Consider the following 17,075-nt stretch of genomic DNA (forward strand, 5'->3'; position numbering starts at 1 on the left):
TGTTAGAACAAAACTCAATTGTAAACCACCTGAGTCCCAAGGTGCAAATGAATGAGTACCAACTGCCAACTGCTATATGTGCCATGAGTTATCAGCAAAGACATGCAGTACATATAGGACCCAAGAACATGAGAACTTCCAGGTAGCAACCTCGGATGCTAGTGATTAGCTATGAGAAGGGTTTTGTCCTCCAGCAGCAGGTGAGGCCAAGGTACTGTGGCTAGAAGAGCTAAAGGATCTGGGGCAATCTAACCTGCCTCTCTTTCTCAAAATGGACATCCAATTGGCTTGGGAGGTAGCTCATTCAATAAAGTGCTTGCTTTGCAAGCATGACAGCCTGAGTTTGTTTTCCTAGAACCTACACTTAAAAAGAAATCAGGCATGGTTGCTATAATGTATATTTATTAACTCTATTGGTTGTTATTCTGACCTGGCCAGTACTAATAATGGAGACTGAGTCCTCTAGATTTATTTAATCAGCTTTAGCACAATTACTGGGCAATTACCCCTAATCTACTTTTCTATATGTTAGACTAACTAATTCCCAGCTGTGATCCCCAAGTTACTTGCCATTTGAGTCTCAACCAGGCTGCCTTTTTGCTCCACTTGCTTGTCTGCAGAACACACTCTCTTCACTACGTACTGGTCCATCTCCTCTCATGGCAGCCTCCTCTCTCTGTCTTTCTTCTCCTCTCCTCCTGTTCTCTTTCTCTTGGTCCCTATCTGCAGCTTGGTAACCGAAGCCCTGCCTACCTCTATTCTCCTCAGCAATTGGCTGTAGCCACTCTTATTTAACCAATAGTTTTAAATTGGGGAGCAAGGTCCATACAACAAAGGCAGGCATGTGTGAGAATTCACTCCTCTGGGGATAACCAGATCTTGAGTTTCAGAATGTAGCATTTGTATACACAGCAGCAGACCAACTCCCAACACATGGTGGCACCCAGTTGATTATAATTCCAGTCGATACAGGGCAGGGGAGATAGGTATTCTTCTTGGGCTTGAGGGTCAGCCAGTCTGGACTACATGGTGAACTTTTGGGGACACTGAGAGACCCTTTCTCGAAATCAAGGTGAAAGGTACCTACCTAAGGAACAGTAACTAAAATTTTTCTCTGTCTCGCTCCTCTCTCTCACATACATACACAGAAGCATGCACAAATACATACATACTCATGGACACATACACACACATGCACACACATACAAACATGCACACATACATACACACATACTCACACTGCCCACAAACACATGCATCCACCCAGACATACACACACACACACATAAGTATTCACAGACACATATGTACCTCTACACAACTGCCCTCTCATACACATCCACGTACACATCCATACACACATGCATGCACACACACACACACACACACATATATATATATATGAAGGAATACATGCATGTGCACAAACACACACACACACACACACACACACACACACTCACTCACTCACCACTGGCATTTCCTTTTAAGGTAAGGTTCTAGACTGAGGACAACCCACTGACAGTAGAATCAAAGTGGGTCAAGGCAGGGATACAAGAGGAGGATTGGAAGGATCTAGGGAATGGAAAAGGTAAAAACATCTCTGAAAACATGTCTCCATGTTGCCAGAAGCAGTGGAGAAGGAGCCTTTGAATGCTCTGATGCTTACTCAACTATGGGTGGGTCTGGGGTCACATATGTATGCATATATGCATATGTATTATGTGTGGAGGTCAGAGAACAACTTGCAGGGCTCAGCTCTCACCCTCTTCTATAGCTTCTGGGGATTGAATTTAGGTCATTACGTTTTCGGGGGGTGGGGGGAATGTCCTTACTCACAGATCCATCCTGCCAGCTCCTAATGGGGAAATCTTTTAAGAGGGTCAAACAACATTCCACCCACTACATTCTTCAAAGAAGATTGAAAGCATACCTTGTAAAGGGATTGGTGAAGTGACATAAGCCTCAATGACACCTTCCAAACAAAGTGACATTGTTGTTAAACAGATAAGAGTGTACTGTGGTTCCCAGAAGTGTGGCCTCCGCAGGCTTCCGTGCTGAAGGCCTGGTCTCCAGCTAGCAGAGTTCTACTGAGAAGCGACTAGATTTTGAGGTTGTTAACTTCATTAATGGGTTATCATCGAGGTGAATGAACTACTGGGGCTGTATATCTTGTTTCCAGCCCCTTCTTGATTGCTTCCTGACTGTCGTGAGGTAATCAACTTCCCTTTACCATATCCTTCTACCTCAGACCAGCCTTAAGCCATTGGACCTGGCTAACCATGTACTAACACTGCCACGAGCCAAAACACACCTTTCCTCCTCTTAGTTGTTTTTCTCAGGTATTTCAATAAAAATAGACTAAATGCCATGGAAATAAAGACTGTATACATCAGGCTCACGGTTCCTTCAGCTAGGAGAGAGGTTCATGCTCAGGATAGAACATGTGACTCAGACCTCAGGGGCTCAGGCAAAGCTCTACCTCTAGACCTGGGTGAAAATGGCAAAGGTGTCGACTTTTAATGCCCCCTTGAGGCATACATTTATTTTGTTTTTCCTCATGTACTTTACAACATGATGAAAGTGTATTTCAGAAAGGACAGGAAACACACCCCTTTGAGATGGTCCCCTTTCTTACCCGACCCAGCATATTTTGTCTGAATCACACCATTTGTTAGCTGGGCAAGAATTTAAGTAAAAAGATGATTCCCATTCACACTACAATCTAAATAGAACCATTCTCACAGTGCTAGCAGTTGAATCACAGATGCTGTATACGAGGGAGTGTCCTCTGTTACAGTTACCTCCCCCCCCCCCCCCGAAAGACCGATTTGTAATGCAGACAGCTTGCTGCCAGCTCACCCATGGTATGGTTGTTTTTATCGAAGTGCATTCTGTAGGTTGTATGCATCAAACTTATCCTGTTTACAACTGCAGATTTCTGGATCCCAACCAGAGAGCTAGATTCACAAGATGCAAGTGAGGGCAGTGCTCTATGCCAGAAGCACATCCTGGATATATTTAAAGCCCTGCCCATAGCCAGCAAGAATCTTCCTGCCCAACAGGCTGAAGGCAAAGAACCTTATGCTGGTGAAAATCCACCTATCTATAGTGATGTAATGGTCAGTTTTGTAGGCTATGCACTAAGACATTTTGTTATCAGTGTTTGACATGGTAATGCCTTAAGGACATATATTCATCTTTCTTCCAAACCAGGAAGCTGAAACAGAATGTTATTTCTTTGTGAGCAACTAATTGAACTGTCAAGTAAAACCCCAAAACTACAAAATTGCTCTTTCTCAGATGCTACAGCTGATACTCTAAATCTGATGTGGCAATTGATCTGTGTAAGGCACAGTCTAAACTTTTGCTGTGCTAATGAGCACTTTCCTTAATCAGCTAAAACTTACGATTTTTTTTCCATCTGAGGATTCCATATTGAAGTTTCATACAACGATTGGATTCATAATGGGTTTTTTTTTGCGGGGGGGGATGACTTACAGGTGCTGACATAAGTTTATCTCTGAATTGAAAATGGACATTTTTAGACACGTCAATTTTATTCTGCTACAGATAGCATATTTATATTGTATTCAGATACACAAACACACACACACACACGTATATGTGTGTGTAAATATGTGTACCAGAAGGGGAATCCAGAGCTCCTATTAACTGGCAGAACGAGAGAAGCTCAAGGGAAATTACAAACACTAAAGCATTTAGGTATAGGAGCAAGAATAAGTCATCTGATGGGCTTAAAATATATCTCAGTGGTTACAAATGTTTGCTGCTCTTGCAGAGACCTGGAGTAAGATTCCCAGAACCCATGTCTCACAGCTCACGACTGCCTATAACGCCAGCTCCAGAGGATCCAATATCCTCTTCTGACTCTCCCGGTACCTGAACTGGCATCCCTGTATGTTCTAAATCTCCTTCATTAAGCAGGGTGTACTTGAAAATTCCTCACCAGAGTCTATAGCCTGGACCACAGTTAGGATCTCTGGTGTTCAATAAGGAAAGATGTGCTGGCAGGAGATCCATAAGGTGAGTAAGTGCTTAGAGGTTTGAAAGGCTAGGTAGATGTGGTAACAGCTGTATTTGTTTCCGAAGGTGTCATACAAATCACCACAAAGTGGACAGCTCAATAGAAGTGCATTCTGGCACAAGGCTAGAGGTCAAAAGTCCAAACTCAAGTTGTTGACAAGGCCCTGCTCCCCTAGGTTTAGAGATTCTCCCTTTTCTCTTCAGCTTCTAGTGGCTGTCAGTTGCCTTGATTGCAACTCCTTGCTGCAACTTGTCTTCATCGTCACAGACTTTTGTCCTCATGTCTAGATGTGTCTTCCAAGGACACTTGCTGTTGGATTTAAGGACACCCCAGGATAACCCAGACTGATCATGTATTGAGATCTTTTTCTCCTGTGTTGGTTCTAGGAATGCAACTTAGATCATAGGGCTTAGTAGCAAGTATCCCTGGACCCACTGAAACATTTCCTTGGTTGAAATCTTCTCAAGACAAAAGAAAAGATAAAAGCACCAAGCAGTGGTGGCACACGCCTTTAATCTCAGCTCTTGGGAGGCAGAGGCAGGCAGATTTCTGAGTTCGAGGCCAGCCTGGTCTACAGAGTGAGTTCCAGGACAGCCAGGGCTACACAGAGAAACCCTGTCTCGAAAAACAAAACAAACAAAAACAAACAAACAAAAAAGAAAAGATAAAAGCTATCTAGCTAGAAGGTGGCAAGCATCACCCTAGTTACATCTGAAAAGACTGTCTTTCCCTAGAGAGTGTCACAAACATAGGTCCCAGTGAGCATAAGGTAGGCCTATCTTTGGAGGGTCCTGTTCAATCAATCACATAGGCCAATTCTGAGACAACTAGCTAGTTGTCAGAGTAAATGAGAGGGAATGGTTGCTGGCAAAGCAGTCTGTCTCTAGCATTATGGAAAAGCATGTTCAAGAGGAGGTGACGAGGGTTCAGAAGTGGGCCACTAACCAATGAGCAGGCTGGAGTGGAATGGACAGCAGAGGTGACTTTATGCATTATCGTCAGTTTCTGAGTCAGGACCCTATATTCCCTATAGCCAGGACGTGACCTGGGTATTCTTGGTTGGGGAAAATCACCAAGCTGCACCAGCAAGAGGATACTGAAGGCTCTCGGTAGAGTCAGGCTGTCCTACAAAGAATTACCAAGCATGCTCATATGAATTAGTAGCCTCCTAAGTAGCTACCTCAGACTGCACAGCAGCTGTGCTCCCAGCACACTGCACATGTGGTACGGCCTCTTTTCAGGGCCACCTTTGCAGCATGAGTTCTGGAATATGAGGTTCTATTTACCATATCAGAAAACAGGCGAGAGCCAGGATGAAAGGTAGGACTGGTGAGATTACCATCTCAGGAAACAGCGCTTGGCCTAAAAGCCTGGTGAGCTGAATTCAACCCCAATCAAGTTGGAAGGAGAGAACCAAGTCCATACACGTGTCCTCTGGACTCCACATCCTTGTGGCATGCATACATCCTGCCAACACCCACACACATCACTCACCCCCCCAACGCAATAATAAAAAAATAAATAAATGTGCTGTATGTAGGGTGGAGAGCAGAGGACAACTTTGGGGAGTCAACCTTTTTCTCCCCCACATGGGTGCTGGGATCAAACTCTAAGTTGTAGCTCTTGGCAACAAGTGTACTTTGACCAGATGAACCATCTCTCTGACCATTATTTTCTTTTTAAACAAGGGGGGAGAGAGAGAGAGAGAGAGAGAGAGAGAGAGAGAGAGAGAGAGAGAGAGAGAGAGAGGGAGAGAAGAAGGAGGAGGAGGAGGAGGACAGACGAGATGGCAGAGTCAGAATGCAAACCCAGATTATACTGACTCCTAAGTGCAAATCTACTAAAATGTGCTAACTCTCCACCAAGGACTCATGGATTCTAGGGTCTGAACTCAGGCCCTGAGGACTTATCAACTAGGCTGTTTCCTCTGCTCCTAGGGTTATGTCCTACTTACCTTACTGCTGGTCACCTATGGGTTTGCAAAGACTGGAATCTGGTATCGTCTCTAATGTCAGATGCAGCCCTCTGATGACATGTTGCAACACCCCTCCCCCATAACCTCCCTACAGTAATATCACGCAGCTGGTAATATCCTAGCTTACAGTATTAGCTTTCTCCATAGTGATCCATAATGCAAAGCGACAGTTATGAAATAAGATTAAAGAAGTTGCCATCCTCCCTCTCACTCAACCAGGTATGTATGCCTTCTGGATTCCACCGTACTGACTCTACAGACACAGCTGGTTCTATCGCTGACCCCAAATCTTCAAATGTACAAATTCTATGGCTCTGCAACAAGCTTCAAGGCAAAACCAATGTATTTCCAAGCCTGGTATAAAGCTTAACAGTACTTTTAATTCCAGTGAAGGTAACTGAAATGAAATATTAGATGGTCCTAACATGAACTGACCCAAATTGTTAGGCTTCCCATAGGGTTTGAATGTGAGCTTGGGTAAGTTACTCATCATCATCATCACCATCACCATCACCATCACCATCACCATCACCATCATCACCATCATCATCATCATCAACAACAGTACTCAGGTGAAAGGACTCGGTGTAACGCAAGCCTCATCATCCACTGAGCACCCTACCAAATACTCTACATTTAAAAAGGTATAACGCGCCTGAGGTAGAACGATCTATCTCAACAGCTGTTTTGCAGTTCTCAGCTACTAAATGAAAATCTGGTTTCTACATCTTCCCTCACCTTCCTCCTCAGTCTTACTTTTCATTGTGCGTGTACGAGATTGTATGTACATATGACTGCACATGCTTGTGTATGCGCGTGCATACGGAGGCCAGGCCTCAGATGTCTTCCTCAAGAGCTCTCTGCCTTAGTTTTCAGAATAGGGTAGTTCAGTGAGTCTGGAATTTACCAACTGGCTCCACTGGCTGACCAGCAAGCCACAAGGATTTTCAGGTCTCCAGCTCCCAGTTCTGGGATTAGTGATACACGCAGTCATGCCTAGCTTTTTTAAAGTGAATGTTGGGGGTAAAATTTAGGTCCTCTCGCTTATGCAAGTAAGCATTTTACTAACTGATCCATTTCTCCAGCCCCACCATCCTCATTTTAAAGATCCACGAGTATTTACTTTAATATAGAAGCCAGTTCGACAACTATTTCATTTTCCTTGATATTTTTTGATTTACATATGTGCATACATTTTTTCTTCTCTTTTAAAATAGATTGGGTTATACTGTTTGCTAAAGAATTTCCTGGAGTCTGAGAATGTAAAAAGCTGAGTGTAGGCAGCTTTCACTGAAGTCCCACGTCACCATAAAAGCCTGTACTACTTTGGATTACTGCATGGCGGATTAAAAACCCGCGGATCAGTTCTAGGTTAGCCCTGATTAACTCCCCTGGGTGTTTCTGGGCCAGAGAGGGTGTTTGCTAGACTCAAACCTATAGTTGTAGTAAGAGATCACTGAACAAAGAGTTAATTTTTACTTAAACCGAATTCGAGCTAATCATAAAGCTGCCAGGAATGATCTGGAATATGAACTAAAGTGTGCGTGCAGTCGCGTCAGCTGAACCTTCTACCCCCACGGTTCTGTCTGCCCACATGCTTCTGTCTATCAGCCTCGGCCTCCGGATCCGCTCTCACGTCATTGGTTGGATTTCAGGAAGGAAGAAACCCAGGATTTAAAGGGCTCAGTTTTCCACCTGCCAGGCCGGGTCCAACTCGCCTTTGACACATATTTGGGAGAATTTCTACCAGTTCTTCATTTACTACACTGATTGGTTACAGGAAACAAAGTCCCTGAGGGTGTCACCTTGACAGTTTCCAAAACCGAAACTTGCGCTCAAGACTAGATCCACACTGAGTCTGCGAGGCAGAGTCCCTGCCCAGGTCATCAGAGCCGGCCCCGCGGGTAGGAGCGAGGGAGGGGCCTGAAATGGGCGTGGCTTTCCGTGGGAGAGTAGGACTTTGCCCCACCTCCTAAGAAGCCTGCTCTGCTTCCAGCCAATCAGGTTGGTCTATGCAAATAGAGCCCGGGTCACCCCGGTAACCATGGTGTGTGGCAGCCAATGGAAAACAGCCAGTGGCGACCTCGCTCCAGGATTGGTACCGAAGTAAGGCGACAGGGATCCAATGGACTGTGGGAACAGTCCTCGGCGGGTTGAGGGGCGGAGATATGCAAATATGGTTTGAAAAGCCGGCGGGAAATCTGAGTTTCGCGGGAGGACCTTGGCGCGTAAACCGTATCCCTTCATTCATTGTCAGCAGCAGCTTCCTGGAGCCATTTTTCAGCTGCCGGCCGCAGCACCCGGGCTGCCGCCACCGCCTCGCAATCCGTTGCATCGGCTGCCCCCGACGCCTCCATCCCTCCTCGGGGCCTGATATCCGTGCGGCCGGGACCCTCCTCTCTCCAGACCCCCGATTATTTTTGGCCCCCGGGGCCTGTGCGGTGCGGAAAAATAAAAAGAAAAGAGAGAGAGAGAGGGTTCGGAAGCGCCGGGAGGGGAGGCGAGAAGGAGAGACTTGGAAACTCCGGGTGCAAATAATAAAGAAATTGAAAGCAATACGTTAATATATCGTAACACTAAAAAAGAGCAGGAGCGAGAGATGAGAAAGGGGATCCAGCCCGCCCTGGAGCAGTACCTGGTGACCGCCGGGGGTGGGGAGGGGGCGGCTGTCGTCGCCGCCGCCGCTGCAGCCTCCATGGACAAAAGGGCACTGCTAGCCAGCCCCGGCTTCGCCGCCGCCGCCGCCGCCCCGGGCACGTACATCCAGATCCTCACTACGAACCCTTCCACCACGTCCTGTGCCACCTCCCTCCAAAGCGGCGCCCTGGCCGCCGGCCCCCTTCTCCCCAGTGTCCCCGGCACGGAGCCGGCCGCCAACAGCCTCCTCTACACCACGCCACAAGGACCCTCCAGCAGAGCCGGGCTGCTGCAGCAGCCACCAGCACCAGGACGCGGCGGCGGCGGTGGCCCACCGGTAATACCCTCCTCAGCGTCCCTAGCCCAGGTGGGAGGCGGGCTCCCGGGAGCGGTGGCGGCGGGAGCGCGAGGCTGAGCATCGTGGGCCTCGTTGCTGTCCCTCCAGCGTGTGCTTATTGTTAGACTCGGGGTGCTTTTCTGCGGACGTTGGGAGGACGTGGGGGCCAGGGCAGGCACGCGGGGCAGTGGGGAGTCCCTCTTTGCGAGCCACATCCAACACTCCAAAACTTTTCGCGCCCCCCCCCACTTCTTTTCCTGCACTTTTCCCTACCCCCACTCTCCCCTCCCTTGCAACTCGAAGCTTCCTCTTTCTCGGGCGTAGGAAGGGGTCACGCCCCGGATGGAGAAGGGGGTGGGGGAGGGAGTAGTGCACTGGAGAGTGGGGGACCCCAGAGGATGTAAACCAGGGGACCCGAGGCGTGCAAGCTTCCCCTCGTGCCTCTGCTGCCCCTGGGCGGCCGGGGGTCCCGCAGGCGTGTTCCGAGCGCAGGGGCGCCAGTGCCTGACACCTTTGGGGACCTAGCTCCCGGCAACAAAGGAGATCTGGGAGGTGGACGGGTATCGCGGTGGGGGAGGTGGAGCTGAGAGCCCCGGTGGGCTAGGGCTCGCGCTGTCTGCGACAAGGGGCCGGCGGGCGGGTGCTTCGGCCTGGGCGCATCTCCGCGGTGGCAGCGGCGGCGCCCGCGTGGCCAGAGCGCTGGGGCCTTGCTCAGCGGGCCCCGGGCCTGCCCTTGACCCGCCTCTCCCCTTGCCCCTTCCTTCCCCGCCCTGTCCCCCTCCCCGCCCCCCGGCGACGGAGGGCGGGGGCAGCCGGGTTCCCGTCCCGCCGCCAGGATCTGTCCCTTCTCTCCGGGACCCGCCGGTGACGTTTCGCACACGTGCGCGGAGGACGCGCCTGTGACTGGGGAGGAGGCGGCGGCGGGAGGGGGCGCTGGAGGGGGAGAGGGGGCACCCACTTCCTCCTGCTCGCCGGCTCCCAGGCCTGGGACGGTCCCGGCGCCCTCGCACCCGGCACCGCCACCCTCCCTCTCCCGTCCCCACCCCCCCACGGCGCCCGCCCTCGCCCGGCGCCGCCGCTCCACTCGGCCTTGGGCCCCCTCTCCAGCCGGCCCCCCACCTCCCCCGGAGCCAGGCTGCTTTCGGAAATGCCCTTACAGCAGCAGGTTAGTGACCCGGACCGCGCGGGGGCCCGAGCCACCGCCGCGGGGACCCAAGATCCCCGGGGGGCCCGAGACGGAGGGTAGGCGACCGAGCGGGGTTTTGGAGTGGGAACGGGGGGTTGGGTGCTTGAGGGAAATGAGTAAGCAAGAAAAATCTAACTAAGTAAATCCCCGGCCTCCGCTTCTAGGAGCCCTGGGGCGGGAGTGGCCGCCCCCGGGGTGGGTATAATGTTTACGTGTGTTTCTTTTGGGGGGTGGATGGATGGGCAATTGAAACCCAAATGAGGGCTTCACGCCCGTGGCCGAGTTGAGCTGCTTTCTGTCTTGCTTCCCTTGTGCTGGAGGGGGAGGGGGCGGGTCAGAGGGTAGGGTGTCTGTGGGGTTCCCAGGCCACCCGCCACCCCCTCCCTTTGTCCCTGTAATTTATAAAGCGCCTTTGAGAGATGATTTAGGTCAGTATGCGGCTTCCCTTTTTGTTGCTACTAGAAAGAAGTGTGGCCCCGAGGTCTCCCCCTCTTCCTTTCTCTCCTGCATTCCTTCCTCCATGCCTACTGTCTTCACCCTCGTGTTGAGGCTTGGCCCAGACCAGGCTAGAACCCACCCGGACTCAGATACCTATGGTTGCATGATAATACCAGTCGAAGACCTCACCTAGTCTTAGGTCTAGATGTGTTTGTTTTAGCACAGTCAGTATTGTGCTGGGGTCTCTTAAGAAAGTCTGTACACATACATAGGACTTTGAGAAATGGGGTGGGTAGAGAAAGAATTCATTTTTAAAAATTTCTTTTCTGTTTATAATTTTCCCCTGGGTTAGATCTTGAGTGCTTTCCAGCCTAGAGATACTTCCTAGGGATGTGTGATAGATACAGTCCCAGTCAAAGAGGCTCATCCTTTTAGTGACTAGGGTCTGCCAGCAGGGGGGAACAGTACAGTAGTACCTGCTTACACTGTATACAGTATCCAGTGTGCTAGATTCTCAGGCACAGGATAGTCCATGCTTTCATTAGCAGTAAATACTTTTACAGACTTGATTAAACATGCTTAGGCCATACAATAAGCCCATTTCCCCCCTACACACTCGGTTCCTATATCATAAATAAGCAGAAACAACTGGCTATTGACATACTTCTTGGATTAGATTCAGATTTGCAGGGAAAGTTAGTTTTGATAATAGGAAATTGTGAGGCTACTGAACTGCTCTTTAAAAAATGTCTTAGATTATTCATTGGTCCAGCTCACCAAGGCTGTCTAACCAAATTTATATGTAGTTCACTGTAGTTAAGTATTTAAAGTATAAAAATATTGCCCTCGCCATCTTCCAAGTTATTTCTAAACTTTTTATTATCCTTCTAGCCATGAAGTTATTATTCCAGGAATATAGATTGCTTTGAATTTGTATACTCAAAAAATAATGTGTCGTTACAGAAATATAAATGCCTCTTACGCATATTCAGAAGTAGTTTTATATAAGATTGTAATGTATGCTGAATCACTGGTTAATCTTCGCTTCCAGAGCTGTATCTTCTGGGAGGGGTATGAAGTTTATCTCCCAAGTGCATACAAAGTCCTAAGTGTTGCAGGCAATGCTTGGTTTGTATTTTTTTTTTCTTGTCAGTGTTTCCTTAGGCTTCCAGTTAAGTCTTGGAATTTATTTGATTTTGGTGTTGAAGCAGGGTCTTTTATAGCCTTGAACTCCTGGTCTTCTTGCCTCAAGTGGCCAAGTTCTGAGATTAAAGACATGCATTGCCGAATGTTTTAGAATTCTGTTGATGTTTTTCCCTAAGCATGAAGGTTGGGAAGGCATATGGAATGAACTAAGATAAGACTAAACACTTGTGTTCAAGAAGAGGTGGAACTGTTCAGGTGAGCAGAATTCTAGACCCATCTGGGTCTACTTTTCAAGTTCTGTCTCCAGAGCATCTAAGAACTTGACAGAGCGAGTGACTTGCCTTCTTGCTAACTGTATAGCCTTCTATCTTTGTTTACAAGTTGTCAGCTATTGGACAAATAACTTTTATCTGTGCGAATGGTTCATTCTATAAGGTAGGACAATAACACAGACTTTTTAAAAAAGTAACGTGGTAATGAATGTACCATACTTAGCTCAAGGCCTGGCAGATAGTAGCTGCCTCATAAAATTTGTATTTATAAATCAATTATTTCTCTAACTCAAAGACTACTTATGTGCTGTCCCTTTGTTTACCTATGTATGTAAGCAGAATGATCATACGTTTTCTAAAGTGATATATAATTTCATTCTTCTAGAAAATTGAGAATCTGTCAGTGCAAGAGGCAGCTTATCATGTCAGATTTAATTTAATCCAGTCATAGCAACCTGCTGATTATACTTTTTGAGAGAACCTTTGGTGCCTGGGAATCTCCTCTGAGATTGGAGGACCGAGGATGATGCTGTTTCAGCAGTGTCTTTTCCCCACAACCACTTTGAAAGAAGAAAGATGCGGCGGGTTCCCGTGGTTCTGTATGCAGTGTGCTCACTTCCACTGAGACATGCGGTGGATGCCAAGTTGAAGCTGGGAGAGAATTTTTAGTCACTACATACCCCAAAATGGAAGTTTTAATATAATGCAATGCCCAGGCGTGGGCAGTACAAATAGCTCCCCTGTAATCAGTACTGAGGGTGCCACCCTAATCATCCTTGGGAACAAAACACCCTTAACTGAGCCAAAGCACCCAAACTTGAGAACAGGAAAGGATTTGTGTGTGTGTGTGTGTGTGTGTGTATTTTTCTAAATATCACCACCTTGTATAGTACTTGGAAGGACAGAGTCTGAGTTTAACAGTGTGCTGTGTAAAGTTAACTTGGAAAAAGAATATACTCTGGGATTAGAAATAAATACCAACACCTGGGAAGTGAAAGGAGCGAGAGGGAGGAGGATGGTGGGAGATGTCTTAGAAATAAGTAGTAGTTTCTCCTTAAATGTTCTGGTACTGTCATCTCCAGTGAGACCACGCATGTGCGCGCATACACACACACACACACACACACACACACCCCTTTAATCCCTTTCCATTTGGCTTTCTATCCAACTTACCCTGACTTATAAATAGTCCATATGACTGGCTGTAAGCATTGTCCCAAGCTAACCAACTCCCTATTCTTTTTACTCATCTACTTTTTAATAATATTTTTACTCGGGGTGGATGAAAATCGTTTACTTGGTTTACTGAATCCCTCAAAGTCCATGAAATTACCTGAAATAGTGCAAGGAGAAAAGATTCCAAGTCTTCCCACCCCCAGCCCCCATGCTTAGGGGAACACCCCTGAGTTCTTTGAGGTACAAAGTATGTGGTTGGATGCACACTTTCATGGTTGTGAGCAGCTTTAAGTAGTGTTTCAGGGATTGTGTTTACAGTTGCTAAGGAGTTCCCAGCCAATAGTATTTCATGGGACTAAGAAGACCAGTTAAAGGGAAACCTATTATGTATAGGAAACCACAGATGTAAGGCCTTTCACCTCCCCATCCTGTCTGCCTTCCAAGAATGACTGGGAAAATGATCTCACACAGAGAAGAGGTTCTGGTACTAACTACATAAGGTACCAGAAAGTAACAACGCAATGAGACCAGCATGGTGGAGGTGGGGTTAAAACAGCAGGATTCTTTATCTGGCTTTCCCATGGAGGGGGCGTTTGATTTATTTTCCTCTCATACTTTTGCTTTAAAAGCATTTAAGTTGTCAGAATATGTTTCTCTACCCTACTTGCCTTAGTGGAAGTCAGTCTTGTGGCCACAGTTATCTGTAACTTTGAAGATCTGGTAAAGCCAGGATGGAATCCAAAGGCCCCTGTGAATTTGACTTCACTGGTGACCCTAAGTACCAGGCTGTGGTTGGTGCTTTGTCCTGTAAAGCAGGAGCTGTGTCAGCTTGAGGTTGAAGCCAGTGAGAAGATAGCAGATAGAATGCAGAAGATGGAATTAATGGCTCTATTGTTTGTGGCCATTTGTAATGTAAAGGGATGGCAACATTCCTCTAACTTGATGACAAAATTTCAGGTTGGCACATTCAATACTTGATAAATCTGATAGTCTTGGGAGTTTAGAAAAGTTTTTCCTATCCAACCCACTTCTTTTGCAGGTAAAACAGTTAAAGGCCCACTGGCAGTTAAATTACTCAGCCAAAGTCACAAGTCAACAGGGGACCCGAGCCAAAACTGAAATTGGAGATTCATGCCCTCTTAGAACCTCTTTGTGTGAGGAGAGGGTTAACTGTCTTATATGCCCTACATGGGAGGCTTAGGTGTGCAGACTACGGTTTAAGTTTCCATCAGCAGCAGTTACACAGCCCCAGAGACTCTGAGAAATCAAGGCTACTTTAGACACTCGGTGGAAGGGGCTTTTAAATGGAAAGGAATGACAGGTTCCCTAAATGATAGTAGTAGCAGTGTTTTTCAAAGCTCGATCTGATATTTGAGTTTTTAATTATTATTCTTTGGATGTGACATTTCTGGTGCTCTGACAGAGATAATTTTACTTAATCAACAACAGCCTGAAAGGACTTTTGTAACTTTCTTGAGAGGGACACTAGGGGAAGTGTTGTCGTGAACCATCTACATCCTGAGTGACAGTCACCGTTTGCAGGGTTCCCTGGGCCTTTGTGTTACACCATTGACCAAGAGGCTCTTCCTCTGTGGTTAACACCAGGAAGATTTCTGGTGTGAAAGCTGCCGATCAGTTAACTCTTTCAGAGGAAGTTGTCTAAAGCCAAAGCTCATTTCCTTAAATTGACCTTATTTTACTTGTGGAACTGAGAAAGCTTAAAAATAGAATTGCTTCAAGCTCTGAAGCTGGAATGTGAAACATAATCCAACATGGTTGCAGCTCATAGCCTGCCCTGAGACAGGGGTATCTGTTTATCTGTAATCCACCAGCCAGGAAGGTCCCCTGTGTGTGTACGGGCTGTCTTCCTGTGAGCCATGAGTAGCAATTGATGAGAGCCCCGTTATCAGTAAGGCTGAGTTCCTCTGGAAACACATTTGATGGCTGGAGGAGGTGGGTGCCCTTGGCCTTCCCTGCCAGCTCTTGCCAGTCTGCCCTGGAGAACCTTGCGGCTCTTCTCTCGTACTCTTGGGTGATTGCTGAGATCGGCTCCGTTCTGTTCTAGTCTCATGAGCCTGTTGTATGGACTCACAGTTGGAAGTGGTGAACACAGACAGGATCTATGCGTTTCACTCCTTCCTGCACTGGGGCTTTGGGAAAACAGTCAGAAGAGCGCCTCCAGTCTTACACCATCACATCTGCCCTTTGGAATTCAGCCTCATTGTCCAGAGATGGCGGCTTGAGTAGACAACCCACACTCTCCTAAAAGGCAGAGTGAGACACAGCTAGGTAGAAAGTTAAGTGATGGAGGCTGGAGTGCTCTGGGTTCCTTTTCTGCCTCCACCTGCCAGTTGTATGACTTGGCCAAAGGCTCTACCCTCTTCCTTTCTCATCCTCCTGGGGTAGCGGGGTCCTCGCAGGCGGGGAAGAAGATGAAAGGAGTTGATGCTGGGAAGCACTTAAGCTCGTGTCCCACAGATGTCGTAGAGGTGCCAGGCCGTCTCTTGGCACTGTAGTTTGTGTCTTGGTTTTTTCACTATGCTTTCGTGTCCATTTTAAATCGTTGGCGTCTCCGAGAGTCATGGTGACTGGTAGGGGGAGGCGTGTGTCCTGGAGTGGATGTTCCCTAGTGCAGTCATTGGACCCCTGGTCTTTGTTTCCTCTTTCTAAAGCTGCCCGTTGACACGGAAAAAGAAACAGAAGAGTAAGTTTTTTATTGTCATAGTGTAATCAGCAGTACTAGTGCTATGAATAAAACCTTTATTTCTCTGATGGAACATGTTCTCGAAACGGCACGAGGAATGCAAATTGCACTGTTAACATAATTTCATGTCTGTACAGTAAGCCATAGTTTAAGACTGGCTCAGAAATTGGATGCCAAGCCCTATCTAACTTGATGGCGCCTTGGGTATGTATGTTAGGGCCAAGAACGTGTCTTGCTCACCAGAGGCCTCTAAGCTCCCACTGAGCCTTTTTGTCCCTCATTCTCGCTGGTTTTGTTTTTGAGATGGTCTCATGAAGCCCAAGCTAGCCTCCCGTTCTTATCTAGCTGCAGCTGGTTTCACCTCTTGGTCTTCCCCAGCACTGAGATCACAGTTAGGAGCAAGTACATTCCACTTCGTTCCACAGTTCACAGTCTTTGTGTTCTCTCTGCTCCATCTGCCTCTTGGACTTGCAGCTGCCTCCCTGGCTTTGAGGTATTGTGAAATCTTGATTTGACTATTCCTGCCTTGTTTTTCCTGCCTCTTTCTCATCAGTCCTTCCTGACTCACCTGAAGAAAGTTCCATGCAGAGTATAGTCCCTGAGTCCCCAGGCCTTGGAGCACTTCTAAGTGACTTTGGGCTTTCTCTGGTGCACCATAGACTCCCTTATATCACTATTGTTTGGGGTTTTGCCTCTTACCAAACCATCCTGGCCAGAGATCAGTGTAGCTGGTTTTCCATGTGCTCTTTGCAAGGCCTTTGCGATTGTAGAATGAACCATTTGAGAAGAGGCGTTTTCTTCAGATGCCTTCACTGTGCTTGGCGCCCCATTAGCTCTGCTGGGGATAGGAAAGAAGGATGTGCTGGGATCTGCCCACTGTTGAGTTTACCGTCTGTTTGGGAAGACGAGCTTTAAATACAAGCCGATCCGCAAGCAATACTAAACAAGAGTTGGAAAGAAAACAAAACTCATCTAGTCCTGTGTGCGATGCAGACAGGAAGTACCACAGGAGAGAATGAGGGTCATTACACTCCACCTGGCTTTCAGAGCCAGAGGCCATGGTTCCTGTAATAGCTCATCTCAGGGCATATCAGTATGCAACTTAAATGAAAATGTTATTATTGGTTCTGGCATGGTAGTACATACCATTAATCCC

The 17,075-nt window shown here is 47.4% G+C and overlaps 1 protein-coding gene across 3 annotated transcripts in view; it reads left to right on the plus strand.

The window, feature by feature from the left end:
- The first annotated feature begins 8,622 nt into the window (after window positions 1-8,622).
- E2f3 (E2F transcription factor 3) overlaps window positions 8,623-17,075 on the plus strand; it is a 78,457-nt gene continuing 70,004 nt past the window's right edge. For 2 of the 3 annotated variants that reach the window (XM_028775679.1, XM_028775681.1), the window contains exon 1: window positions 9,905-10,162. In XM_028775679.1, the coding sequence (XP_028631512.1) occupies window positions 10,145-10,162 (18 nt within the window). In that variant the 5' untranslated portion in view covers window positions 9,905-10,144. Of the gene's footprint in view, window positions 8,998-9,904; window positions 10,163-17,075 lie in introns of those variants that run through there. The other variant, XM_028775678.1, reaches the window with a different exon arrangement.

The sequence above is a fragment of the Grammomys surdaster genome, unplaced genomic scaffold (assembly GCF_004785775.1).
Source record: "Grammomys surdaster isolate TR1022 unplaced genomic scaffold, NIH_TR_1.0 258, whole genome shotgun sequence".
In the NCBI taxonomy this organism is placed as follows: domain Eukaryota; kingdom Metazoa; phylum Chordata; class Mammalia; order Rodentia; family Muridae; genus Grammomys; species Grammomys surdaster.